The 27,854-nt window shown below is 39.9% G+C and overlaps 1 protein-coding gene across 2 annotated transcripts in view; it reads right to left on the reverse strand.

Annotated features, from left to right (window-relative positions):
- The window catches only part of ATG10 (autophagy related 10), a 191,576-nt gene extending 164,261 nt beyond the window's left edge, over nucleotides 1-27,315 (reverse strand). For both annotated transcript variants that reach the window (XR_013814722.1, XM_079793234.1), the window contains exons 1-2: nucleotides 27,280-27,315; nucleotides 18,498-18,617 (exon numbers count right to left, since the gene is read on the reverse strand). Coding sequence is in view for 1 of the 2 variants with exons in the window: in XM_079793234.1 (XP_079649360.1) it covers nucleotides 18,498-18,605 (108 nt within the window). In the remaining variant the exon portion in view is untranslated. The remainder of the gene's footprint in view (nucleotides 1-18,497; nucleotides 18,618-27,279) is intronic.
- Nucleotides 27,316-27,854: the final 539 nt, after the last annotated feature.

The raw sequence follows: 27,854 nt of genomic DNA on the forward strand, positions 1-27,854 counted from the left end.
ATGTTCTGAAGCTAGAAAGCTTTTTAATGAGTCAATTTCATTAAAGTATATTCAAGTATTACTTGATTTCTAAAAATACATATTTTTAAATTTTCAAAAACAATAATTCACTGCAAAATTCTGTCAATAATATGACTTTGGTTAATTGTTAACACAAAAGCAGAAACTAAGTACATAAATCAAGAAGTAACAAAATCAATGTTTTATTTCACAACACAGTATCAGAAAATGGTAATGAAAGTAATAAAAATAATCATGTACAAGTTCTAAGTCAGGAAAATGGTAAAATAATGATGATGATAATGAACATAGCAAACAAAATTGAAATTAAAATACAAATATTTTACACACATTAAAAAACAAAAATTTAAAAGCTGGCAGCAATCCAAATATCCACAAAAAATGAATAGGTGAGTAAAATAAATCAGATATGTACAATGGAATATTATTCACCCTTAAAAAGGAAGGAAATTCTGATATGCTACAATATGATAAACCTTGAAAAATTATGCTAAGTGAAATATTCTGGTTAGAAAAAAATATTATATGAGGTACCTAGAATAGTCAAGTTCATAGGAACAGAAAGTAGAATGGTGGTTGCTTGGCAATTGGAGGAAGGAGGCAAAGAAGCTGTCTCATAGTTAAAGAGTTCCAGTTTACTAAGATGAAAATGTTCTGGAGAAAAATGCTGGTGATGGTTGTATAATAATGTGAATGTACTTAATACTACTGAACTGTACTGCTGAACTGAACCACTTAAAAATGAGTAAATATGGTAAATTTTGTCATGTATTTTTTATCATTATTTTAAAAAATATTTAATTTAAAAGATTAAATATTACATTTTATGTTTTATATATAACATAATATGTATTACATAATTTTAAAAATTCATTTACTCATGACAAAATATTACAAGTATGTAATCAGACACCCAAGGGTAGATGCTAAGTGTACGGCTACTACAGAGAACTTCTTGGCCAAAGTGCAGCCAAAATAAATAGCAAATTTAGGGAGTTTATAGAGGGAGCCATTCAAATAGTGCTAAAATATCATGTCCACTACTATATATTCCTGAATGGCTATTCAGAGCACTGTTAATGAACTATAACCATTGGTATCTTGAACTCACCTATAGACTATTCATGGCACAGCAATAATTCCTGAATAGCAATTAGGAAGTTCTGATCTAGTATTCAACCTCCAGCTTTCTCCCCGATCAGCTTTTTTCTCTCTTCCAAGATTAGGATATTCTTGGACAATCCTCTGGGTAAGTCTCATCCTAGCTCAACCAGAGCTTGGGACTTCTGCTTCTTGAATGCTAAGCACAGTATCTCGCTTTCAGCATATTCTACCCTCTTGAGCAGAACTCACAGCGTGGCTAAGGAAAAGTTAATGCATCATAAGTAGGCTTAAGAGAAGCAGTATCCTGAACAAGGTGAATTATATGACCTTCTAAGTCTAAACCTCTATTTCCATGACTCATGAATGCTTTTATTACTCAGGGTTACATAACACATAAATCTCAACTTTATATTCTGATTGCTGGTCCAAGTATCAGCAATGAATAAAATGCATACCAAAGAGGCATGCCTTGTAGTGATTTTTAGTAGCACTAAGATACACTAAATAAAACTGAGAAGTAAATGCAATTTGTCATTGTTGCGCCCCCATTTCTACCTCTGCTTTGTTGTCAAAGCCCACATAATGTCCCACAGTAGTCCAAAATTCCTAGCCCATCCAAATTGCCCCAAGGAACATAATTCATCTTTCTCTTTTCCTCCACTTAAAACACTGCCCTAATTTTTAAAATCTCAGTTTGGCAATAGCCCACCTCCATTTGGTCACGCTTTCCTGATTTTCATATGAGAATGTCAACACCAACTCCCATTCAGCGGTCACTAGAGCATATGGGCCTGCCTGTAATGGGAAACACGGAATCTCTCCACTTCAGGTTCTGCTGTCCAGATCCTTACTTCATTACCTATTCAATGTATTAAATTGTCTTGTTAGGGTACTGGAATTATAAATGATGATCTTTTCTCTTTATTCAAATTTTAATATCTAATGTGTTGGGGTAAAGGGACATAAATCAACATTTCAAAATCTCATCCTAAACCAAATGCTTTTCAAACCATCTGTGGTAAAAGATCAGGATTTTTACTTCCAATCTGTTATACACATACATTTATGGGGGGAAAAAAACACTAAAAATGAATTGCTAGAAAAAATAAAAACTCAAAACATACAAAATACAAGCCCCAACTTTAAAAAATTAAAGAAACTTCTTTTTAGAGCAGTTTTAGGTTCACAGTAAAGCTGAGAGAAAGGTCCAGAGATTTCCTATATACCATCTTCCCCCAACATGCATAGCCTCCCCCATAATCAGTATCAATTTTTCAAATTATATTTGACAGATATAAAATTATTCTGTCAAATTACTTACAAGTTTCTTAGCATTCATTTTCAATTTCTATACTTATTTCCTTGTACTGGTACCATTCTAGGACCAGGCCACATTTTGGGTAGTTCTGCCTCTATCATCTCAACACAAATACCCACCTCCAGTCTGTCATCAGAGTCAATCCCCTCCATAAAGAAGCAGGAAGATATAGAATAGCATATGCTATGATTAGTGAAAAAGTCACATGGGATACATACACATCTGCCATCTATAGATTTCTAATTCATAGAAGCTGATCCTTTTTCATAAGCTATTCACCAATCTAATACACCTTCAGGTTTATGAGAGTAACAAGATCCAGGAGTCTCATATATGCCCTTCACTTTGAAATCTCTCGTTTTTTTAGGGTAGTTAAAACCCCTATTCTGGTACTTGATTATTTACATAATAAAGATCCATTTAAATGCACACGAACTACACCCTCCTGAAGCCAGCAGGAGGTGAACAGGAAGATCTGAGAACAAACTTCTCTGTATGTGTGCAAAGCATGTCTCCCTTGTGCAATCGCTTTACAAATAAGAAATAAACACTGCTTTATAAGACTTGGAAGAAAAGGTTTATGGCTTTGACTGTTTTCCATTACTGGAAAATTTACATGCTGAAAAGTAGCAAAAACCAGTGCAAAAGAATAAACAGTGGGAGCACTTCAAGGGCTTGTTTCTTTCAAAAATCAGGAGTAAAATTGGGTTTTATTAGCTGTTTCATTAAGTTTTACTTTGAAGAAAAACAAACAGTGAAAGCATATGTGCAACATCTGATGAAAAAAGGATTTCATTCTAAACAGTCTCTGTACAAAACTCATTAATGTAACATTAAATGTGAAGACTTGTCTAGCATTTTAAGGATAATTTCACTCATTTTAGTTTATTTATAATTTCTGACACAGTTTATTTAACATATTCTAATCTTTAAATCACCATGTGTACTAAACTAATATATTAAATCTGTCTTTTCAATGGCATTTTGCAATAAATATCTACAGCAGCTGTTAAAGGCAATTAGCATATGAAGTTTGCATCAAATGTAACACCTAATATAGAAAGATAATACAGCTGGATATTGATAACTTGAAAATTTCATGAAAACAGGTCAGTTCTTCTTAATCAGATGCCTGAGACTACAAGTATATTTTTGTAGAAAAGTCTAAATATATGTGTTATTATATCCAATATCTGAAATCTAAGCAACTAATATACTGTGCAAATTATTAAATAAAAGTAAACATGTTTTTCCTTAAAGTAATTTTAAATATGCTGGATATTCATCATCTCCCACTGGAAGAACTTGCTCAATTTCTATTTTTCCATTTCAAGACTAGATGTTGATAAGTAACTAAAATTTATTAGTTACCTAGTCAGGGAAGAAATACATATGTTCCAGTTCAATTGTATTGGCTACATAAAGTGTAAGCCTCTGGAATGCAGCAGATTAAATTTCAGCTTCTAACTAAAAGGATGAATTCAATATTAAACTACAGGTTATGTATTAAGATGGTAGTTTTTGGAAGCAGACACACTTCGATTTCAATCTTGACCCTGCCTCTTACATAAAGACGGTAATCTTGGACAAGTCACTTACTTTCTCTAATCCTACATGCCTTATCTGAATTAGAAATAATAATAGCTAAATCATAGGGATACTGTATAAACCAAATTAAATGAATTATTATATATAAATAACAGCATAGTAATGGTGCTTTGACTTAGACTCCCCTTTAAAAAAAATTACTCATTTTAATCACAGTAATATAGCACATAATTTAAAAAGTCAAATGCCACTAAAATGCATATATACTGTATATACCCAAAACCAGCAGCCCCTTTCTTACCCTTTTCCATACTCTGCTCGGCCTACCCAGAGACATTCACTTGCAACCTTCCTTATTATATTTCCTGGCATTCATCTCCAAATCCCATACATTTTATATATACAGCTTTCTCCTAAAACATCAAATTTAGATATTATCTACTTATATAGATAATATATATTCAAATTCAGTGTGACCTCCAAATTAAAACAGCAGGATCATTTAAAAAATGACATCTGTTAAACTCATACATTGAAAAGAACATATAGGAGAAACCATCTCTCTCTTAGGAGCCTATGTAGTCCAAGTCAATGGTAACCTGTTGACTCAGGGGTCTCTATTCCTCAGAGTATAAATATGAAATGGTTTTATTTTTTCCAATAACTGCACTTAACTCTCCTGTGTGGAATCTCCTTTCCCACATGGTTAAGTGTGGCAGACTGCATGCATTAATCTCAATTTTTCCCCTATATTCCTTTTGGTAGTACCTTCCCACACTGACTCTGAGCTTGGCCCCTATGAAAAACTCAAGTAGAGGTCCCAAGAAGTGCTTGAGTATTCCTACCTTCTTTCTTTGGACCCTTGCCACCACCATGAGAACACGCTCAGGCCAGCCTGTTGGAACACAGAACCAAGCCAGAACATCCTAGCAGAGGCCATCTTAGTCCAGTCAGCTCCCAGACAACCCTCAGCCAATTGAAGATGTATAAGCAAGCCCTGCAGGCATCAACCGAGCCAGTCACACATCAGCAGAATGGGTCCAGCCAATTTGTAGGCTTCTGAGAATTAATAAATGGTTGTTGTTTCAAACCACAAAGTTTGGTAATGGTTTATTATGCAGCAATACCTAACTGATCCTTAAACAACAAGCTGATTCCAGTCTATAGCTTTTTAGGTGCTGTCAGTTATTATAACTCTATCCTTCAGATAATTAAGACTCAACTTATTATTATTGTTGTTCTTTTTAAGACTTCAGACTCAAAAGCAATTTGAAGCTCTTTCCTTCCTGTAGTTCAACCCCCACTCTCTGCAGTTTGGAATAGAGAAATGAAGCAGGGCCTTGCTCAGGAAAACTTCCTATCACTCACTACTTTCTCCAGTAATGACTTGAGAACTGAAAGTGGGAACGAGGGTCATCGGTTGTTTAACAGGGTGCAGTCATAGCCTTCTCTTTGTTTGCTGTTGCTTCTCTGGCTCACATGGACTGGGCATCCATGTCCCTGCATCTGGCAGGCATGCAGCTGCTAGCTCCCTCCTGGAGTGATCTTAAGGGCTCTTCAGAGGATCCTGCAGTTAGTACACCCCCTGGAATATTTACCTGGTCTATGCAGTCAACATCCACCCTCTACAACTACCAAGGTCCCTTTACCTCTTGGCTAACAGCCTTCTTGAAAAGGACAATGGAAAAACAGGCCACGCCTAGCTACTCTCTGAAGTGAGAGCATCAAATAGATTAAACAGTGTCCTCTGCCCCCAATATCACGCTCAATTTTGTTTAGTCCTGCTCCAACAGAAAGGGCAGATCAGCAAGTCCAGTGCTAAGCAAATGCTCAACTAGGCAATGAAATGACCTCCCTGCTGACTCGAAGGCACCCATACTTGTTACAATTGCTTCTTTGGAGAAGGAAGGGAGGCTTTGGGGGGAAAGGGGGACGGGAATAGTTTCTCATTACTAACTCTGCACTTCTCTGTTGAGTCTTATTCTCATATTGGGGTGGGGTGAAGGATCCCAGTCCTTCAGGAATGGTTCCTCAGAACAGTCTCCTCTCCGCAGGCAGGTTGCTGGCCCCAGTGGCTACTAGATTATTCATAGCAATCCAAATATAGAAAAGTAGTTACTTAGAGTCTTTTGTCTCCAGCTTGGGGCTTTAGCTGAAATTCTAGAACAAGATAAAAAGGTCCCACTCAACACGCTGTTACATGGTTATTTTAAAATCTAAAGTCTGCATTAAATTCTACTATACTGCATATCATTATAGAAAAATTCCATTTTTACAGAAATACCAGTTTTATTAAAAAGACTGCCCTGAAGAGGTTATTTGAACGTTACTTATTAACTTTTTATGTAAATTTTATGGTGTTTTCATAAATCCTAGCTCATTAATTAAGGGATAGAAGAAGAACACTGAGTTTTTTAAAAATTTCTCATATTTTTCCAAATAAAACTTTTTGTTCAATTAAATTCTCCAGAAAAATTGTGAAATTTTTTCTGAAAAAATCAGATATTCAGTCATTCATGTAACAAATATTTGTGTACCTACCTTACACCCAGTGATATTCTAGTTGCTTTGGTCATATCAATAAACAAAATAAGCCCTGGCTGTGTGGCTCAATTGGTTGGAGCATCATCCCATGCAACAAAAGGTTGCTGGTTCAATTCCCAGTCAAGACACATACCTAGGTTGCAGGTTCAAGCCCCAGTCAAGGCGTGTATGTGAGGTGACCGATCAATGTTTCTCTCTCCCTCCCTCCCTCCCTCCCTCTTTCTAAAAATCCATGAGAACATATCATTGAGTGAGGATTGGAAAAAAAATGCTTGTCCTTATAGATTAAGAAGGAAAAAAAGAGACAGTAAGAAATAAACAGAATAAATGAGTAAATTGAAGAGCATCTTAGAGATGAATAGTAGTATGAGAAACATAAAAAGTAGTGAGGCTAGAACTGCTGAGTAGGATGGTCAGGAGACCCCAACATGAAGGTGACATATGAGCAAACACATGAAGAATGTGGAGAGGAGAAGAGGGGTTAGTCATATCAGGAAGAAGAGTGTTCTAGACAGCAGAGAGGCCAGCCAATTCAGAGGCCCCTGGGCCGGAGTGTTTGTCTGGTATGTTTGAAGAACAGCATGGAAGTCAGTGTGCCTGGTCAGTTGTGAAGGAAATGAAAGGAAACTAAAGGTGAATAAGAGTTGATGATGGTTTGCACCAGGGTGGTAGCAAGGGAAATGATGAGAAATGGTCTGATTCTGGATATTATGAGGTGGAGGAAACAGGGTGTCTGAATGGATTGGGTGTAAGGTGTGAGATAAATAGAGAAGTTAAGGATAACTCCAGTAGCTTGACAACTGGAAAAATGGAGTTTCTCTGTCTATTGAGAGAAGGTTAATTTGGATGGAGTTGGGTAAGCATCTTTGGTAGGGGGGAGATTAGGAGTTTAATTTTGGACTTGTTGACTTTAGGATCTAAGTGGGGACATCAAAGTAGAAATGTCAAATAAGAACTTGACCTTATGAGTCTGGAATTCAAGAGAGAAGTCTGGGCAGGGAATATACAATTGGGAGTAATTGGCATTTGATAGAATTTAAATGATGACACCACAGTCCTGAGAATAGCTAGAGAAGAGAATAAGACATAGGACAGCCTAAGCACTAGTATTATGAGGTTGTGGGGGGGAATAAAACAGCAAAAGAGACTGAAAAGAAGTGAAAAGTAATATAGGCAGTAAACTAAGAGAATGAGGACACCAAATGAAGGAAATATATATATATATGAATGGTCAATCCTGTCAAACACAACTAAAAGATCAAAGTTACCAATGAACTTAATAGTAGTAGCAATGAATTTAGAGGTTACTGGTGGTATTATGTAATAATATTGGGCCCATTGGGTCATTCCACTAAAAAGGAATTTTACTATTTAATGGAAATTTTTCTACAACAACTAGGTTTTTAAAAACTAGTTAATGACCACTTATTTCAAACAATATATTATACAACGAAATAAAATACAATAAAACGTATTTACAAAAATAAAAAGCCTGCCAGAACTCCTTGAAGTTTATATAATTTTAACTCAATTAAGCAAATGCATATAAAGGGCTCACTATGCTAAGCACCAAGGACTTAAAAGCAAGGATATAGAAACAAAATTCCCTGCGGTAAAGGAGCTTTCAGATTATTATGGGGAATCAGACAAGTACACTGATAATCACTATATAGAATTGTGCAGTCAGTTTTATAGACATACAGAGGAGGAGCATCTAAGCCAAACTTGGGGTCAGGGTTGCCTATCTGAAGGATAAATTTAATCTTCAAAAAATATGTAGTGATTATGGGCAAAAGACTCAATCATACAAATGAAGGTTCCAACTAAATAATAAACATATTAAAAGGTACACAAATAAACTAGTTTTCAGGAAAATACAAATTAAAATCATTATGTGGCTTCAGTAGGAAGGACTTTAAATCTTCCTCTCCAAAAAAACAACCATTTCAGGGACCTGGCAATCTACCAAAGCCAAATAGCATATTAAGAAGCACTTATTCATAAAACACTGTTGAAATTCGGGTAAGAACAGTGGGAGTCTGTGGCTCTGACTGGGGCCACTGCCATCCTTCCCTGGTGGTCAGTATGGGGGCTCTTCCTGGACCACAGGCTGGGACACCTTCATGGCCAGACAGGCTCAATTGATCTGGAGCCCAATGTGAAAATATGTTGTCCAGCAGCAGTGCCAGTAGCAAGTCTGAGGAAGCCATCTCTGTTGGGTCAAGCAACGAACCAGCAACAAAACCAGAAACTTAACAGTGAGATCCTGGACGTGAGAGATCTACAGAGAGGCTTCAACTCTGCAAACAACCCTGGCTGCCTTCCACCCACATGCATTGGGGAAACCATCCTGTCCTCATATCCTGGGTGGTGACACATGCAGAGAGGACATAGCAGGGCAGACTAGAAGAAACCTGTCTGAACTTCAAATGTACGTAATGGAATTGAGAGTGAATATGGAATTAATATGTTAAATACAGTTATATTACTTTACCCATTCACTTTGGCAGTAATTATACATTGAGTTGTTGAAAGTAATGATTTTTATTTCAAAAGTAAATACTAAATATTTACTTAATGCTTAGATTCTTTGTTGAAATTTAGTGATGATTTTAAGGTTTACCAAAAGCAATAGACATTTCCCACTGGTTTCTGAGGTATAATGTTGCTCTATGTGAGTAACAAATACATTTGGTGGTTTGAAATATTTAATTTTTCCTTAATTTTTATTCTTTTTCCTTTAGCTTATTTAAATTTTTTTTACATATCCCTGTATTAGTAATCCTTTTTAGAGAGGTTGTGAGTATGTTGCTGCTACTAGTTTTTGAATAATGTATATTTGTTTAAGCTACCTACTGTGAGTTAATGAAATATCATTTATGGACCCAAATGTCACTAGATAAAGATTAAATATATTGTATTCATATAGTCTCTTGATTAGACTAACGTAGTTTTGTGGGGTTTTTTGTTTTTTTAGTTTATCTTTGGAGATTAGGAGAAAAATGCACTTAGAGCAGCATGCTGTGTTTTTGTAATAAACATTGAGTCATAGTCAGTTACACTAGATTTTTCATTCATAATTTATTGTATTATGATATGATTTGTCTTAAGCATATGCAAATCTTAAGCAATCATCACAAGAAGAACAGGTTGTATCACTTGTAAATTTAATATTTTAATGCCATTTTAAAGATTATCAAGAGTATCAGAGAAAGGAAAACTATAATACTTTATAAATTTATACATTAAAATTTAAATAATGATAGTAATTATGTACTTTTAACAACTAAAAGCACATTCCTGCCTAACAGTAATATTTGGGGACAGGTTGACAGGCTGTTTTCAAAAAGCCTTGTAGGAAGTTTTTTCCACTGGTGAGTTTATCAAGCCCAGAATCTGACCCTCAGTATCAGATAGACTGGAATGGAGCTGTCTCTCAAAGAAAGATCCACATCAAGCAATGACAAAGGAGATATCTACATAGATATATATCAGAATCCAATTACTAATTTATACTAACTGTAAATAGAATTGTCAAATGAACTGGAATGCTCCTGTCATCCTGATGATTCATTTTTGTTTTGTAGATGGGCAAATCACAATAGTGTGAGCACAGAATGAGTACAAATTCTCATGAGTAGTTGCATGGATAAAATATTTAATGGCATAATCTAAGAGTGGCATCATACATCTTGCTCTGCAGTAGGCACAGTCTTACCATTGAGGCCAAGTTGTTTAAAATTTGTAGGGTAAGAATCTCTCTCTTTAAATAGTGTAATAGACACTGCTCCATTACAATGTTTCCTTCACTCATTTTTTTTAAAGTTTTTTTAAATATATATATTTTTTAATTTCAGAGAGGAAGGAAGAGGGAGAGAAACATCAATGATGGGAGAGAATCATTGATCAGCTGCCTTCTGCACGCCCCACAATGAGGATGGATTGAGCCCACAACCTGGGCATGTGCCCTAACAGGGAATCGAACTGCGACCTCCTGGTTCATAGGTCAAAGCTCAACCACTGAGTCATACCCACCAGGCTCCTTAAATTTTAATGACTCACTACTCTCTCTTTGGTTGCCATCAGATTGCAGTCTAATCTTGTAGACTGGGAAGCCATGTTCTCTCTCTCTCTCTCTCTCTCTCTCTCTCTCTCTCTCTCTCTCTCTCTTTTTCCCAGGTAATTTGCCTAACTGTTCTGACTTATTATGAGTTAATATTATGCTTGCACTTAGAAAATGCTTATTTCCAAAACCTAAGAGAAGGCCTCCAACTACAGACATTATTATGATCGTGAATGTTTGTAAAAATGGGAAAAAATCACACTAACCTAGTACAATTGTGGTTGTTTTGCTGAATTTCCCTCATATGTAAGCTTTCATTTTTAGGTACTCTTAATTAGATAAGCAAGTGTTGCTATATTTCTCAATTGGGATTTCAATGGTAGTTCTTTTAAATTATAAATTTGGAGGGAAATTACATATCTACAACACTGTCCTCTCTTTTATGTACACAATACCCATTCACTTTTAAAATTTATTTTGCTAGGTATATTTTGTAACTGATTACCTAAGTGAATTGTCTTAGTACTTCTAGTACTTTTTAAAATAATTCTTTGGTGCTTTCCATGTCATCTGACATAATGAAAATATGGCTTCTTTTTTTATTTATATTCGTCAGATTGGATTAGTTATAATTTCTAAAACAAATTGAGTGCTATAGCAGCAATTGCATGTATTTTTGTTTTGCAGCATCTTTTTATGCCCATGACACTCATATAAGTATATATAGGGCAGACATATTTTCTTCATTCTGTATCAAGATAACTGAAATAAATAAATAAACATAGGCACCAACGTAACAAATTTGATCGAGGACTGGAGCAAGAACCCAGGTCTTTGGACTGCTACAGTCCCATATTTCCATATACTCCTTATTTTTTCCTAAACAATAGATTTTACACAAAGTTTAATTATATAAGCAATCTCATAGATTTGAGTTCTGTTTGACCTCAAGCTCCACATGATCAAAACTGAACTTATCATCTTTCAACCTCCTATTAGTTGAGTTCTTTGTTTTACTAAAGGGCTCCACCATCCTTCTGGCTCAGGCCATAAACCTGAAGGCTTTTACTCCTCTCTCCTCGATACTTAGAACTAATGGATCATTCTATCAGTTTATTCACCTTTAAAAATCTCTCCAATTGGCTTACATCTGCATCCTCTGCCCTATTTTCCCATTGCCATTGTCTTGGTTCACGCCATTATTTCTGCTTTCTGTCTCTAATCTTGCCTTCTGCCAATCTGCCTTTCCTCCTGCCAAAGCAATCTTATAAAATGCAATTCCAATCCATTATAGCCTGGTTAAAATCCTATAGTGATTCTCCATTATTTCAGGATATAGTTCACGTTCCTTAGCTAAGCATACACAGCTCATGACTAAAAATGATGTACTCTTTTGAGTCTGGCTTCTGTCTCTCAAAATTACATTTATGCATAGCTTTATGGTCAACGATTGGTCAGAAGCTATGCTTAAACATCTTGAGCCAGAAAAAAATACTGAAAAAACAAAAACAAAAAAAGCCTGGTCCTTAATCCTAGATAGAGATGCAGTCCTCCTCCTCACTTCTTTATCTTACCATTAATTTTTTAAGGAAATTGAGTCAGTTGTCCTTTAGATTTCTAGATTTTTCTATTTGCTTCCTGTGGTGACAATTAACTGGGTCCTGCATCACTTAAGTTCCTTAATTGATTCTATTCAGGTTCAACGTTTTGGGCAAGAATTACATGCAATTCATAGATTACATGCTCTGTGATTCATGCCATAAAACTTCAGAAAGTATATAATATCTGGATGCCCTGTTTTTAGTAACTCCAAGATTGAGCATGAGGTCCAGGTGATGATAGCTCAAGCCCTCCTCTGCAACCTTTCATTTAATGGTTCCATCCACTGATTATTGTTGCCTACTTCATTTCACTAGGGATTGAAAAGTGGTGTTTTTTTAAAATTCTATCATCTTTTATATGTTTTATCAGATAAACCTCTAAAAAAAAGACCTTTTAAAATCAAATTAGGCTATTTATTTGGTTACCATGTAATATAGTACATGTAAGAAAGACAAGAAAAATGATCATTTCTTTCTTTCTAACAATTTTCAGAACAAGGAGTTGATGTCCTAGATACTTTCAATGATGGTCAATGAGTTAGGTTTGGAGACTGTTCTAGTTCTCTCTCTCTCACCCATGGATTTTTTAAGATAGTATATATATTTCTATATATCTATATATAAAAGTTAGGAGGTTAAGACCTCCTATTTTGAGGGTGACCCAATATTACAGTAATACATTAAAATGGTAGAATCTCTTTATTCCATCTGTCTTTAAGAATAAAGCAAGACTTTCCTATAGTTTTCTAAAAACTTAACTACATTTTCATTTATAGCATTATTCTATAAAAGACACTGAATATTTCAAACAACTAGCTAAAAATTATAACCATAATATGGCTTAAACTGTGCTAAACTCCTTCAATGCAAATCTCATTTAACCTACACAATAACCTAATTAGGTGGGTATTATCTATATCCCTATCTATATATATAAAAGGCTAAGTGACCATCCAACCATCCAACCAGCCGGTAGGTATGACGCGCACTGACTACCAGGGGGCAGACACTCAATGCAGTAGCTGCTGAGCTGCAGTGACTTGGCAGCAGCGGTTCTCCGGTGACACACCCCGGAACCAGAGAGGGGGGAACCCAATCCCCACAGGCCAGGCCGAGGGATCCCACCTGAAGGAGGGACCCCACTCACTCCACAAATGCCCTCCGAGCCCCGGCGCCGTCCCACATGCTGCGGCCGGCCAGTGAAGGGACCACGGGAGGTTGGCTCCAGGAGTGTCCAGCTCATCACTCCCAGTCACCTCCTAATTAATTTCCTTTGTGCACTGGGCCTCTAGTTTTATAGATTAAAAAATGAAGTTTAGAGACATTAAGTAATTTGTCCAATATCCAGATAGTAAATGTTAGAGCAGGGATTTGTATCCAGGTACACCTAATTCTGAAGCCCATGCTCTTAACAAAAATCATTAATTTCAGACAGATCATCATGTTAAATAATAGCTCTCAATGAGAGTTTGGAAATGTTGGTAGTAAAGAAATAAGAAGAACTGTCCTGCCCAGATGCCAACAGCATCAAGCCCCACTGAAAAATAATGATTTAGAAGTGTTTTCCCATTCTGCATGCCTCCAGATATAAAAATTAGAACTGTTTTGACTACTTTTAGAAACTGCTTTCTTTATAATTTTTTAAAAATTATTACATGTTTCATTAATTCACTCTGTTTTTCTTATCAACTTTGCAGGAAAAAAATGATGTTTTGTCTTATCTATAAAGTTGAATTATACCAATTCTCTAAATATTGTTGCAATTCTTTCTATATTAAAAAATAAAATGAATAGTGCCAAAGTGATTTATGAACAAAACTGAATGTGAGTAGTAATATGTGTACTCTTTAAAGGAGCCTCTATATATTGCGATAAACAAGATTCTTTTTAAAAATAACTTCCAGGGCAGATGGAGAGACTACAAAAGTGTACAAGGGACCTTTTGGGGTGATGGATATATTCACTTTCTTGACTGTGTTGAAGGTTCACAGGTCTATACATGTCAAAACTTATCCATTATATACTTTAAATATGTTTTCCAATTGTACTTCCATACAGCTATTTTTTTTAATAGAAGTCATCAACTTCTATTTAAAAAATACCCTCCTTATTATGCATTATTCGCCCCCATTTTGTGTACTACTGGCATGTTGCGTTTGGTCCTCACTGTGTTTTAAAAATAGTTTTTTTTAATTATTTGCCAACATTTAAAATTTTAGAAATTTCTCCCCCAAAATCCTTTTACTTTTTTTGGGAAGGTCACGTAACCCAAGGGCCCAGGTTTCCAACTCGGCAACAGGCCAAGCACTGTGGTCAGCCACAGACCTCAGGACTCAGTGTCCATGTTGTTGTGTCCCTGGCAGCTTCATCCATTTACTTACCACACCTGATCTCTCCGTAGTAGAGTTTTGACTTTGCAATCCTTACCTTAAGGCTACAGCGATCTCCTCCCAACAGCATTTTGTTTTGTTTTTATGCTATCTATGGGCTTGCCCCTACATTAAAAAGAACAATCCTTAATTAAAAGTGCAATTCCTACCCCAAAGGGTAGGAAATTTTCCTAACTTAGCAAACAGTGGCAGCAAACAAGAAGTTATACATAGCCATACCCATCCCTGAAGCAGAGTCCAAAACAAGAATGTAAACAAATCCTGGAAACTGGTTGTGAGGAACTAGTTTCAACAAATTTAGTTGAAGAAGCTTCTGACAGATATAATTTCCCTCCAGGAGATCTTCCCCCCAACACATACAGACACACAAATGCAGTCTAGTCCCAACTCCCTCCCTAACCTTCCTCTCCCTCATTCTGCTAGGTCACAGAAATGGTAACAGGAATCTATATCATTCTGTCTCCAGCTTAAGATAAAAGAAAAATTCTTCTTTAGGAAACCTGGTGAAAAGAGAAAGTTCCCAAGGACTAACCACACAAATTATTATAGGTCAAAAGGGGTCTTAAACAAGGTGGGTGGGTGGGAAGAGATCAACCAAAGAACTTGTATGCACATATGCATAACCCATGGACACAGACAATAGGGTGGTGAAAGCCTGGGGGTTGGGGGTGGGAGTGGGCTAGAAGGGGTCAATAGGGGAAAAAGAGGGACATATGTAATACTTTCAACAACAAAGATTAAAAAGAAAAAAAGAAAAGGGGTCTGAAACCTTTACTCATTAAATGAATAAACAACCAATAATTTTATTTAATTATTATATATCAGAAGTATTAATATTAAGATCAGGATGAAGACAAAGAGAACTTTTATCACTATTACTTAACATTTTCTAACCAATTCATAAAATAATAGAGTAAAATATTACAAATAAGGCAACAAAAAATTTCACTTGCATATGATCTCACTCTACCTATAAGATTACAGGGAAATCACTGAAAAATTATGAAGACTATGAATTATGAAATCAGTGATTGAATAGTTACTAAATTAATATACAAAAATTAGCAGTTCTTTAACATATATATATATACAAATATATATATACATATATATATACACACATATATATACATATAAATATCCTACATAATAAAATGGTAATATGTAAATTACCATCACTCCGCTACGCCCACGATTGGGCCAGCAGGAGGCGCAGGGGGCGGGACTCAGGGTGGCCGGGGTAGCTGATTGGGCCAGCAGGACGCTGAGCTCGCGACGCCAGTGGCGCCGCGAGCTCAGCGTCTGTGCCATGGCTGCGCCGGAGGCTTTCGGAAGGCCTGGTGCACCGGCGGACAGCCGGCCAGCTCCCCCGCGATCAAAAGCCAAAGCGGGGGAGCTGGCTGTCTGTCTGCTCCGGCACAAGGCCTTTCGAAAGCCTCCACCGCGCCGGAGGCTTTCGGAAGGCCTGGTGCACCAGTGGACAGCCAGCCAGCTGGTGCACCAGGTGCATGATTAAATCATGCACTGGGCCTCTAGTATATATATAAAACCCTAATATGCAAATAGACCTAATGGTGGAACAACCAAACAACTGAACAACAACTGGTCGCTATGACGTGCACTGACCACTAGGGGGTAAGGGGCATGCGTGGAACATGGCGGGCATAGGCAGCCGGCAACAGAGTGTGGAACATGGCAGGTGTCGGCCACGGCGGGATGGTGGAGCAGGTGAGCGGGGACGCCAGACCACGATGGGGCTCCGGTCACTGACATCAGGGCGAGCCTCTGGTGGTTACTGAAAATTCTTTGCTCCTGCGCGCCATGGTCCCACCCGGCACTCGCACCAGCTGCTGGTACCAGCCTCACTCGCACCCACTGCCGGTGCCCGGCTCTAACACTGATCACTTGGCACCATCAGCAGGTGCGAGTGGCAGCTGCTGGCCCTGATCACCCCTGAGGGCTTTTCCACCTCCCCCTGATCCTAAGGGGCAATCAGAACATCAGCCGCCACTCGTACCCACTGACAGCGCTGGCCCCAATTGCTCCGTGCCGTCAGCAGGTGCAAGCAGAGCCGATGCCATCAGTGCGTGGGAGGAGCGGGGCTGCCAGCAGACAGGGGACCAGGGGCTGTGGTGGGAAGGGCCGGGCGGGGGTGCGGAGGATGGGCTGAGACCTGCCCCTGTGCCCACTGCAGCCTCACGGCCCACAGTTCCTTTCAAGGTACACGAATTCATGCACTGGGCCCCTAGTATGTCAATAATAATCATAGAAGAAATCTATAATAATAAAAGGGTAATATGCTAATTAGACCTGACAGACAAACAACCTTCTAGACGTCATTCCGGACATCCTTCCAGACTAAGCCACAGAGATGGGGGTCGAGGTAGAGGTGGTTAGGGGTGATCAGGCAGGCAGGTAAGCAGTTAGGGGTGATGAGGCAGGCAGGTAAGCAGTTAGGGGTGATGAGGCAGGCAGGCAGAGGCGGTTGGGGCGATCAGGCAGGCAGGCAGGTGAGCAGTTAGGGGTGATCAGGCAGGCAGGCAGAGTGGTTAGGGGTGATCAGGCAGGCAGGCAGAGTGGTTAGGGGTGATCAGGCAGGCAGGCAGAATGGTTAGGGGTGATCAGGCAGGTGGGTGAGTGGTTAGGGGCAATCAGGCAGGCAGGCAGGCGAGCGGTTAGGAGCCAGTAGTCCCGGATTGCAAGAGGGATGTCCAACTGCCGGTTTAGGCCCAATCCCTGCCTAAACCGGCAGTCGAACATCTCCTGAGGGGTCCCAGATTGTGAGAGGGTGCAGGCTGGGCTGAGGGACACCCCGCCCCCGTGCATTAATTTTGTGCACTGGGCCTCTAGTAATATGAATAAAAATACAAACACAATAGCAAACAAAATTATAAAATAGGAACAAAAATTAATAAAGTGTGCCAGTAAGGTCATGTTATCCTGGAGCAGGAGATGCCCTAGGGGTGTGTGGACTGTCCCATCCCTAACTGAGATAGTGGAGCTGGACTCTACCACACTTCTGAACCATCCCATGAGCCACCCTGTCAAAACTGAGCTGACATATAACCCAAGAAGAAATTATGGCTTCTCTCCCCAGTGATACTCTAGACCCGATCAAGACCTGCATTTCCCTGGCCTAGTTCTGAATCATAGGAATCAGCTTAAAATGGTTCATGTTTGGCAGAGTGCAGATAGGAAACACAGCCATTCTGCAGAGAATCGAGATTCATCACTTTTTCAGGAATCAGATAAGGTGTCAAGTAGAGAAAACTTATTCTCTAAGAACTGAAGCTTTCAAGGAACTGAAAAAGCTTTTGACAGAGAACCTTACTAACTATATGTGTGAAAATAAATGAGTATATAGACCTTTTGACTATTATTGACTAGAACCAAAAGAATGTTTTGAAATGTGTTTATACTATTAAAAAATTCCCAATTTATCAACAATAAAAATAAAGAAACAAAACAAAAAAAAATCCTAATTAGTACAGTCCTCAATATTTCAGATTTTGTGATTGACTGTGGTTTGGTTTCAGGATTATCTTTTCATTCTCTGGGCAAAAATAGTTTCCTAAGAAAATTAATAGTGTAAACAAATGGTTTGAAGCACCATAGAAGCATCTGTTTATATTCAGATAATTAATATGCTAAGCATTCTTATCTTATTAAATTAAAGCAAGTCACCTAAAGACTTTTCTAGATAATACTTCATTAGCCTAATTATAATGAGTACATATAGTTGAAGTAATACAATGGACATCTGTTTTAAAATATTCTTCAATTTAAGCCCTTTACTGAATCAAGCTAGCTTTCATACATTAGTTTTAATTACTAAGGGTTTACATGGAAAAAAAAAAAGAACTAAAAAAAACTCCATCAAAATGGGAAATAAAATTTTCTGTTCTTACCTTTGAAGTTCTCCATTCCCAACCATCACCTATCTGCTGTGAATGTTTGATGAATTCTGCACAATAATGCTGGAATGTTTTTTCTCCAAAAAATTCATCTTCTTCCATACTAAATGATAACTGCAATATAAAAATTAAGTATTAACTATACAGAAATGGAAAAAATATATAGCTCTTGCTTTATACGAACTCATCTATAATAATAAAAGCATAATATGCAAATTGACTGAACGGACAAACACAGAACGACCATCCAGACAACCACGCTATGACATGTACTGGCACCTGGCCAGCCAAGGCAGGTGATATGCTATTGTCAGGGGGCCCCGCCATTGCCCCATGATTGCCCTGCAGAGGGAGCCCCAGGCCATCAGCTGGCAGGGCGATCAATCAGAGGGCTCCGCGATCACCCCAAGCCACCTTCTGCAGAGCAATCGATCAGGGGGGCTCTGTAATCGATCGCCCTGCAGATGGAGGCCCAGGCCACTAGCCAGCAGGGCGATAGATCAGGGGAGGCTCCGTGATTGCCCCAAAGAAGCAAGCCCAGGCCACCCTCTGTGGGGCAATCGATCAGGGAGGGCTCCTCGATTGCCCCAAAGAGGGAAGCCCAGGCCACTAAACAGCGGGCTGCAGCAGATGGGCAGGGCCTCCCTCTGCCGGGCGATTTAGGGACTCCCGGACTGTGAGAGGGCGCAGGCCGGGATGAGGGACCCCACCACCACCACCATTGAGTGCATGAATTTCCTGCACTGGGGCTCTAGTATTGTAATAAAGGGAGATTAGCCATAAAAATAACCAACCTCCATTCAACCAACTTTGCCATATTTATCAACACAATGTCCATTCCCTCTATAAAAATTACCAATATCTACAGCATTCTGATCATGAAGCAATCTCTACTCCCCTCAGTTGAGGGTATGTTCACAAACCACATTCTTGTATTATAAATATACTTTAATGAAATGCTACACTAACCAAACCAATAAAATGTAATTTAAAAACAAAGACAACTGTTATTTCTAAGATTTAATGCCTCGAAAGACTTTATAAAAGTAAATCTTCATTGGAAAAACAGACTACTATTGTACTAGATATGGATAATTCAACTGAAAATTAGTAGTGGGAAAAGCATACAAATCTAGGATTCTATACTCAGATTGCTGCTAAAGCGGCTTAAATTCTTTCATTTAAAGTTAAACTTTCATGTAAACCAAAAAGCTAGAGGATACATTCTGGGTTCAGCTTAATTAAGAATGAACAATGAATTCTAATCAAGCACCCATACTCAAAGGAAGTGCCTTGGTCATATATGAAAAAATTGGCAAATGAATGTCTTTATATGTTTTCAGTTGAAATAAAATGTTTTAAGTATGCATGTATTTTTAACATATAAGTAATATTCTTTTTTAATTTAATAAAAGATTCATCAGAATAAAGAAAAATAAAATATTATTGGCATAAATGAATCTTTACAGAAATTTATAAATTCTACTCTTCTGTAGCATATAAACATTAAGCAGGAAGTAATTTAAATGTTTCTTAGCATTTTCTTTTATATCAAATTCCTTGCTTATCCATAAATATTTTGCATGTATTATTTTTTAATAACTTTATTTTAATCAAGTTATTCAATTAACTGCTCAACTCTCAATTCTGATAGTACTGGAAAAGAAAATTTCTATTTAAAGTCTATACAACAATGAAAATATGCACAGATTATAGTAGGCACAAGAAGGATCCTCCACAAAGGAGGGATGGTGTGGGAGTGTGTGTCATGCAAGAGTTTGGACTATTTCCATAGAAAGCAAAGAATCAGACCTTAGAGCTGAAAAGGTCAGAATAATAAATCATTGGAGGCTCTGTGGAGGATGATCTGAGGGACACAAGCCTGAAAGCAAGGAGAAGAGTTAAAAGCTGTTGTAGTAATCTGGATGAGAGGTCAAAAGGATCTAAACCCAGGCAATGAAAGAATTCAGGAAGAATATGCATCTTAAGTTATGGAGAGAAGCCAAGATCAATTTAAGATATTTGGAAGTCATCTTATAAAAGAGACCAATGAAATCACCCAGCTAGAATGAATATAGCAGATTCTTAATATGGCTTCTGGTGGATCATGAAAGTTTATACTAAATTTTGAATGTATATGCTCTATATTTTCCACTTGGGTCGCTGGGGGGCATGGCCAGCCTGCAAACCATGACAGGCCTCTTGCCCAGGCCGTCCCACACCCCAAAGGAACCCCCACCCTGATCCGGGACACCCTTCAGGGCAAACCAGCTGGCCCCCACCCAAGTACCAGGCCTCTATCCTATCTAATAAAAGAGTAATATGCAGATTGACCATCACTTCAATACACAAGATGGCTGCCCCCATGTGGTCAAAGATCCTGCCCCCATGTGGACACAAGATGGCCACTACAAGATGGCCAGCAGGAGAGGGCAGTTGGGAGGGACCAGGCCTGCAAGGGAGGGCAGTTGTGGGCGATCAGGCCAGGAGGGGAGGGACCAGGCCTGCAAGGGAGGGCAGTTGGGGGCGAACAAACTTGCAGGGGAGGGCAGTTAGGGGTGGCCAGGCCGGCAGAGGAGGGAAGTTGGGGGCAAACAGGCTGGCAGGGGAGCAGTTAAACATCAATCAGGCTGGCATGGGAATGGTTAGGGGGTGATCATGCTGGCAGGCAGAAGTGGTTAGGGGCAATCAGGAAGGCAGGCAGGCGAGCAGTTGGGAGCCAGTAGTCCTGGATTGTGAGAGGGATGCCCGACTGTCCGGTGGGATCAGACCTAAATGGGCAGTCGGACATCCCTCGAGGGGTCCCAGATTGGAGAGGGTGCAGGCTGGGCTGAAGGACAACCCCCCCCCATGCACGAATTTTGTGCACTGAGCCTCTAGTGAATAAAATACCCAAGTTATGATATCTAGCAGGCATATTGACATGGACCTGGAACTTAGAAAAATTTTTTTAAAATATGGGCTGAAAATATTAATTGTAAATCAACATTATACAGATTACAGAAAACACCTTCAATCACTCAGTGAGAGGATACAGAACCTGAATAGGAAAAAATGAAATCATACAGACAGAAATGGTTTTGCCAACTATATAATGACCCTGACATATATTGAAAGATATTCAATCAAAGAAAAATCACATTTAATTCATAAAGAAAACTAATATATCTTGGAATATTTTATAAATGTCAAGCAAACCCTCACTTAATAACAAAAGTGAACTACGTAAAAAATTACATTCCCTAAGCCCTCCACTTGAGTTTTACTGGGCTGTTCAAAATGTTACTTGAAACATAAAAATTTTACTCAGTAGCCATAGTTTATTTCATTAACAGCATTGCCACTAGCAAGATGAGTAAACATCAAAGCACCAATTAATATTTGTTTGAATACTTTTAAAATTATCTAAGGACTAGGCTTATAACTTGATTACAAAATTAGGAACTACCATATTAAAATGACATCCATCTCAATTCAAATCATTGCAATGTGCCATAATAAAATATTACTGAATAATTATTGTCTCTTTGCTCAAGTAAGAATACTTCACCTCATTAAAATAAAAATATAACCCTGGCCAGTGTGACTCAGTTGGTTGAGTGTTGTCCTATGTACAGATCCCGATAGGGGCACATGTTCAGGTTGCAGGTTCAATCTGTAGTTGGGGCAGGTGCAGGAGGCAACCAATCGATATTTCTCTCTCTCCCCCTCTCCCTTCCTCTCTCTCTAAACAAAATCAATTTAAAAAAAAACACCATATTTTAAATAAATAAATCATAAAAATATAATGTGATCAACATTTTTATATGTATTTTTCAAGTTGTAATGCTCTCTAGTCCTCTATCAAGTTCATAGACTAGTAGAGACAGAAATTACAATCTTAAAACTTCCTATTATGAGATGGTTTAAATTATGGTCAAAATGGAAATAACCACAACTGCAGGTTATTAAGGAATAATGGCAAAAACAATCCTTAATTTGCAAATGAAAAATCTTAGATGTGAACTGCCCATGTTTCCAGACTTAAGCTGTCCTAAATTTAGACTAGAGGTGACAACAGAATACAAGTAAACTCTCAGTTAAAAAGGCGAATTTCAATTCTCATCTCATCCTAAACAATGAACTTCTCATTTCTTCTTATAAGTAAAAGTTAAAAATAAGTCAGGGCTGTTTCCTGTCATAAAGTATAAGTTGTTAATACATCTATTTTGCTTGAGTTTCAGTTTTACTGAACAACTGTTTGGGTTTTTTCTTCTTCTTTTTTATCTTTTTAAGCTTAACCAATCAAAACCTTTCTTTAGCTGCTTCAGCAGAGACTACAGATTGGGAAAATAATTTTTTTCCCCACCAACTGAAAGCAGTCTTTCTAAAATACTGGTTAGACCTACAGTAGATAGTGTGAAGAAGCTTATTCTGCTGCTATTAAATATATCTTTTCAGAAAAGCAGCCCCAGTAAATTCTAACATGGTGTATAATCATTGTTCAAATGATCCTTTTTAATTAAAAACAGCTTTTTTTCACTACCATGTTCCACATTTTTTATGTGATTTTTAATCTAATGTGTGGAAAACTGATACTTTTTTTTTTGGTTGGAGACATTTCTTTTGATGAGTCCATAAATCAATGTGTATCAGAGTCATAATGAGATTAAAACACTTTAAGAAATAGAACTAAATTTCCCCAGAACTTAAGATCATTTATAAAAATGTGATTATCACTGAACATACTATGATACTATAACACATTAAAAATCATTTTTAACTAATATAAGTAAGCCACTTCCTCTGTACTTGTCCTTCCCTGCCACAATTTTACATTATTATAACTTTAGATTTAGATTCTTACCTAACAAAGCATACAATTACTAGCTGGAAGGTAAGCTTGACCCATCGCCTTTATGAGAATTTGGCTGGAATTCATTCAATTAGTTAATCATTTACCTAGCAAGGTCTTTGGGCAATGGTCCTCAAATATTAGACAGCCAAGAGGCACCCAGGGTACAAATTTATATGTGGAATCCTAGGCCCCGACCAGGATTACCTGATTTTGAAGGCCCGAAATAAGCATTTATAATTAGCATCAGAAATACTTTTGAGGAGGAATAATGCTAGAAAACTGAGGGGGAAAAAAATGGATCATTTTGTTGAGGCTAGTGAAAGGGTGGGGCACAGCAGGCATGGCCAGGTAATCTAATAAATAAGAAAGTAGCAAAAGAGAGGACGTGTGTTCAGTCATGACAGCAGCTGAACAGCAGGCTCAGTGTTCCCTCCTTGCCTTCCCACTGAAACATATAAAGCAAGTCAAAGTTTAAATGAGATTGTACCTGGACTGGAATTAAAGGATTTTTACTGGTGGCTGAATTTGCTATGACCTCTGCAGCTAGAGCTCTAATTAGGAAGAGGGTACAAAGGCCAGCAGTTAAATGTGGCAATTTGGCCTGGCCAGCGTGGCTCAATGGCTGAGTGTTGACCTATGAACCAGGAGGTCAGGATTTGATTCCAGGTCAGCGTATGCCCAGGATGCAGGCTGGATCCCCTGTGGGGGGCATGCAGGAGGCAGCCAATCAATGATTCTCTCTCATCATTGATGTTTCTATCTGTCTTCCCTCTCCCTTTCTCTCTGAAATCAGTATTTTATATATTTATATTTTTTAAATTTTATTTTATTATTATTATTTTTTAATGTGTCAATTTGACCTAAGGCATTCTGGAACCAGAGCCTGGACCCTAGAGGAGTTATATTTCAGATAATCCTTGAATTATAAGACGATAATGAAAGACAGAGACACAATACATAAAGGGATGAGGAGGATTAGTGGAGTAGGGATGGGCAGTGAACCTAGGAACAGGTTGAAATGAGGCAGAGTAGACAGGTAAACAGTGTAACTGGGGAGTATAGATTAAAAAATACAAGAAAAGTGTGGGGGAGGAGGGCAGTTTATAAATAGCATTAAAACTCTAAAGAGATTTCATTTAAGTAGTGAGCAGGAAACTATTATAGGTTCTTCAGCTCAGAAGAGACAATAAAAGAGTTTTCTCTGAAAGTTATTACATGTCAGTGATAACTTCATATTAGTAAGTTCTCTTCCTGGGTCCCTGTAGGAGATCAAGCACTTCAAGGCCTGGGGTGCCAGATACATTAGTGGAGACTCTGATTCTGCATAGCTGTTGAGCAACCTTTGCCTAATCTGGATGCTCTGAGGTAGGGTTTATTCTCCATTCCTCTACTATTCCATCGTTTTATACTCAGCCTGCTTGGCACCTGAAGACATACATCTGTTTTCAAGGGATAATCACCAAATAATTTCCCTGGCATTTTGTTTGTATGGTACTCTATGTGTGTGATTTCAACACTACCTCTACAGTCCCAAAACACATCTCTAGACTTCAAAGATATTCATAATCAAATCAAACCCATTCTTAAATAATCTACTTATATGAACTTTACTCTACTTGATCTCCCTAAGGAGTTGCTATCTTTCTCTGAAACATACAAGCATTGGGAATTGCTATCAATTTATAATTTGTCACAAAACATTATGCCCAGTTTGATGCCTCATCCTGTAGCTAAATCTTAGTAAACCTTATCCTAAATAAAGAGGAAAGGGAAGTGGGGAGAAGAGAAAAGGGGGGAGGTGAAATCCTATCTAATGAAAGAGTAATATGCAAATTGACCATTACTCCAACACACAAGATGGCTGCCCCCACGTGGTCAAAGATGGCTGCCCCCATGTGGACACAAGATGGCCACCACAAGATGGCTAGCAGGGGAGGGCAGTTGGGAGGGACCAGGCCTGCAAGGGAGGGCAGTTGCGGGGGGACCAGGCCTGCAGGGGATCGCAGTTGTAGGCGATCAGGCCAGCAGGGGAGGGCAGTTCTGGGCGATCAAGCCAGCAGGGGAGGGAAGTTGTGAGGGACCAGGCCTGCAAGGGAGGGCAGTTGTGGGCAATCAAGCCTGCAGGGTAGGGCAGATAGGGGTGACCAGGCTGGCAGAGGAGGGAAGTTGGGGGCGACCGGGCCTGCAGGAAAGGGCAGTTGGGGGGGACCCAGGCCTGCAGGGGAGGGCAGTTAGGGGCAATCAGGCTGGCAGGGGAGCAGTTAGGCATCAATCAGGCTGGCAGGGGAGTGGTTAGGGGGTGATCAGGCTGGCAGGCAGAAGCGGTTAGTGGCAATCAGGAAGGCAGGCAGGCGAGCAGTTGGGAGCCAGCAGTTCTGGATTGTGAGAGGGATGTCCCAGATTGGAGAGGGTGCAGGCTGGGCTGAGGGACACACAGCCCCTGTGTACCAATTTCGTGCACCGGGCCTCTAGTAATCTTATAACAGTCTATAGCCAAATGAACCCAGTTCAGAACTATTGGGAACTGTTTCCACTAGTTTCCTCCATTAAACTATCAATAACAATTCTTAAACCTTGTCATTGCAAGACTTTAGTTTGGATTTCTCCATACTCAGCATTTTTTTGTCAAGTTTTCCTTTTGTAAATGTTTACTCTTGTCCATATTTGACCCTGCAGAAGCACCAAGGGTCCTATGATGTAGTTAGTACAACACAGGGCCTGTGTCTTCCAATCCCGCAAAGTACAAACTTAAGCTTTTGCCACTAAGGAGTGGGAACCATTGTCAAACTGTATTTTTAAAAACTTAGACCCATGACTCATAAAAATAAAGTGAACCTATGGTAAAGATTTATTGAATTTACAATGAAGGAACAAGCTGAATGGTAAAAATTATTACAAAATCTTGTAATAAAACCACAACCTTCAGGAGCACTTTTTTCTCCCAATCGGAAATAATTTGCATCTCAATTATACTCCCCCCAAAAATGTAATTCCACAGCCTGGGCCCTAATCAATATTATGTCAAGCGTTGGCTCAGTGGTTAGAACGTCTGCACACTAGAAGGTCTAGGGTTCAATTCCCGGTCAAGGGCATGTACCTGGGTTACTATTTGGAGTGGGTGGGAGGCAACCAATCGGACTCACAGGGATATTTCTCTCTCTCTCTCTCTCTCTCTCTCTCTCTCTCTCTCTCTCTCTCTCTTCCTCCCTCTCTTCTACTCTCTCTGAAAAGCAATGGGGGAAAAGTATCCTCAGGTGAGGATTAACAACAACAACAAAATTTGTTACTGCAAGTAAAAGTATAGTTCCCTAGATACCGAATTCATCTTCAGGTGGTTCTGTTTAGACAAGACTCCATTTTGACTTTGAAAAGACATGGAGCTATTATCCCTTTGCCTTTTCTGACATGCTTTTACTTTTTAGCATAATAAACGTTTCCATAAATCAGTTAACTATTTGTATACCCCCCTCCCCCATCGCGATTTCAGGTACTATGAGTAGCTGGGTTTCTTGGGAGAAAAAAAATACCGGTGATAACTTATTCCTCCAGATAGTGAATGTGAACCCCCTTCCAGTTTCTTGGCCGCAGTCACTGCCTGTAGTTTCATTAACACCCTCTGTTTCAAGGTGGCAGGATGCAGACGCGCCCTCCCCGCGCCGGCTTTAAACACGGGGCGCAGCTACCTCCGACGGAGGCGGTGGGCCGGGAGCGCGACCCGGGCGGGGGCGGCACGGCCCCCATCCCGCCCTCCCTCCCTCCGCACCCCGCAGCGGGCGCCCGGGCTGCGGGACCGGCGGGAGCCCCTAGCCCGGCCTTTTGTTCGGGGCTGGGCCGCTCCCCGCCCACCGCACCCGCCTTCCTCCCGGTCCCGGGAGCGGAGCGAGGCGGGCGGGCGGCAGCGCCGGGCAGCGGCCCAGCAGGGGCTGTGGGAATACTCACCCCGCTCCGCCGGCCCGACCCGCCGCCCGGCCACGAGGGCGGGGCCGCGGGGCGGGGGGGGGGAGGGGAGCGGGGCGAAGGACCCAGCGCCGGGCCAGCTGCCGCCCGCCGCCCGCCTCGGGGAGGAGAGGGATGGGCCCCCGGGAGCCACTGGGGTGGCGGCGGCGGAGCCGAGCCCACGGGGAGGGAGGCTCACCAGGGGCGGCGCCGAGCCCTCCCCCTCTCCCTCCCCCTCTCCCTCCGCCGCCACCGCCGCGGGCGGCCGAGCGGGAGCATGCGCGCTGCGCCTCCCGCGCGCCGTGGGGCTGCCTCGCCCCAGCCGCTGGGGGACCCTTTGCACCGGGGGTGGGAGGGGGGGATACTGGGGGGTGACCTCCATGCTGCCCGCGACCACTGCCGCCAAGTCCCCGCCCGGGAACCCGAGGGCGGCTGTCCCCTGTGCGCCACACAAAGGCGGCCTCTAACGGAAGCGGGGAGCCCGCCGGAGCCAGGGGGAGGGGTGCCCGCGCTTCCGAGGCCTCTGCACACTCTCCTCCAAAAATAGCCGAAGGCCTGGAACAGAAAGGTGACCATTG

The sequence above is a fragment of the Cnephaeus nilssonii genome (genome assembly GCF_951640355.1).
Source record: "Cnephaeus nilssonii genome assembly, chromosome: 2".
Taxonomy (NCBI): domain Eukaryota; kingdom Metazoa; phylum Chordata; class Mammalia; order Chiroptera; family Vespertilionidae; genus Cnephaeus; species Cnephaeus nilssonii.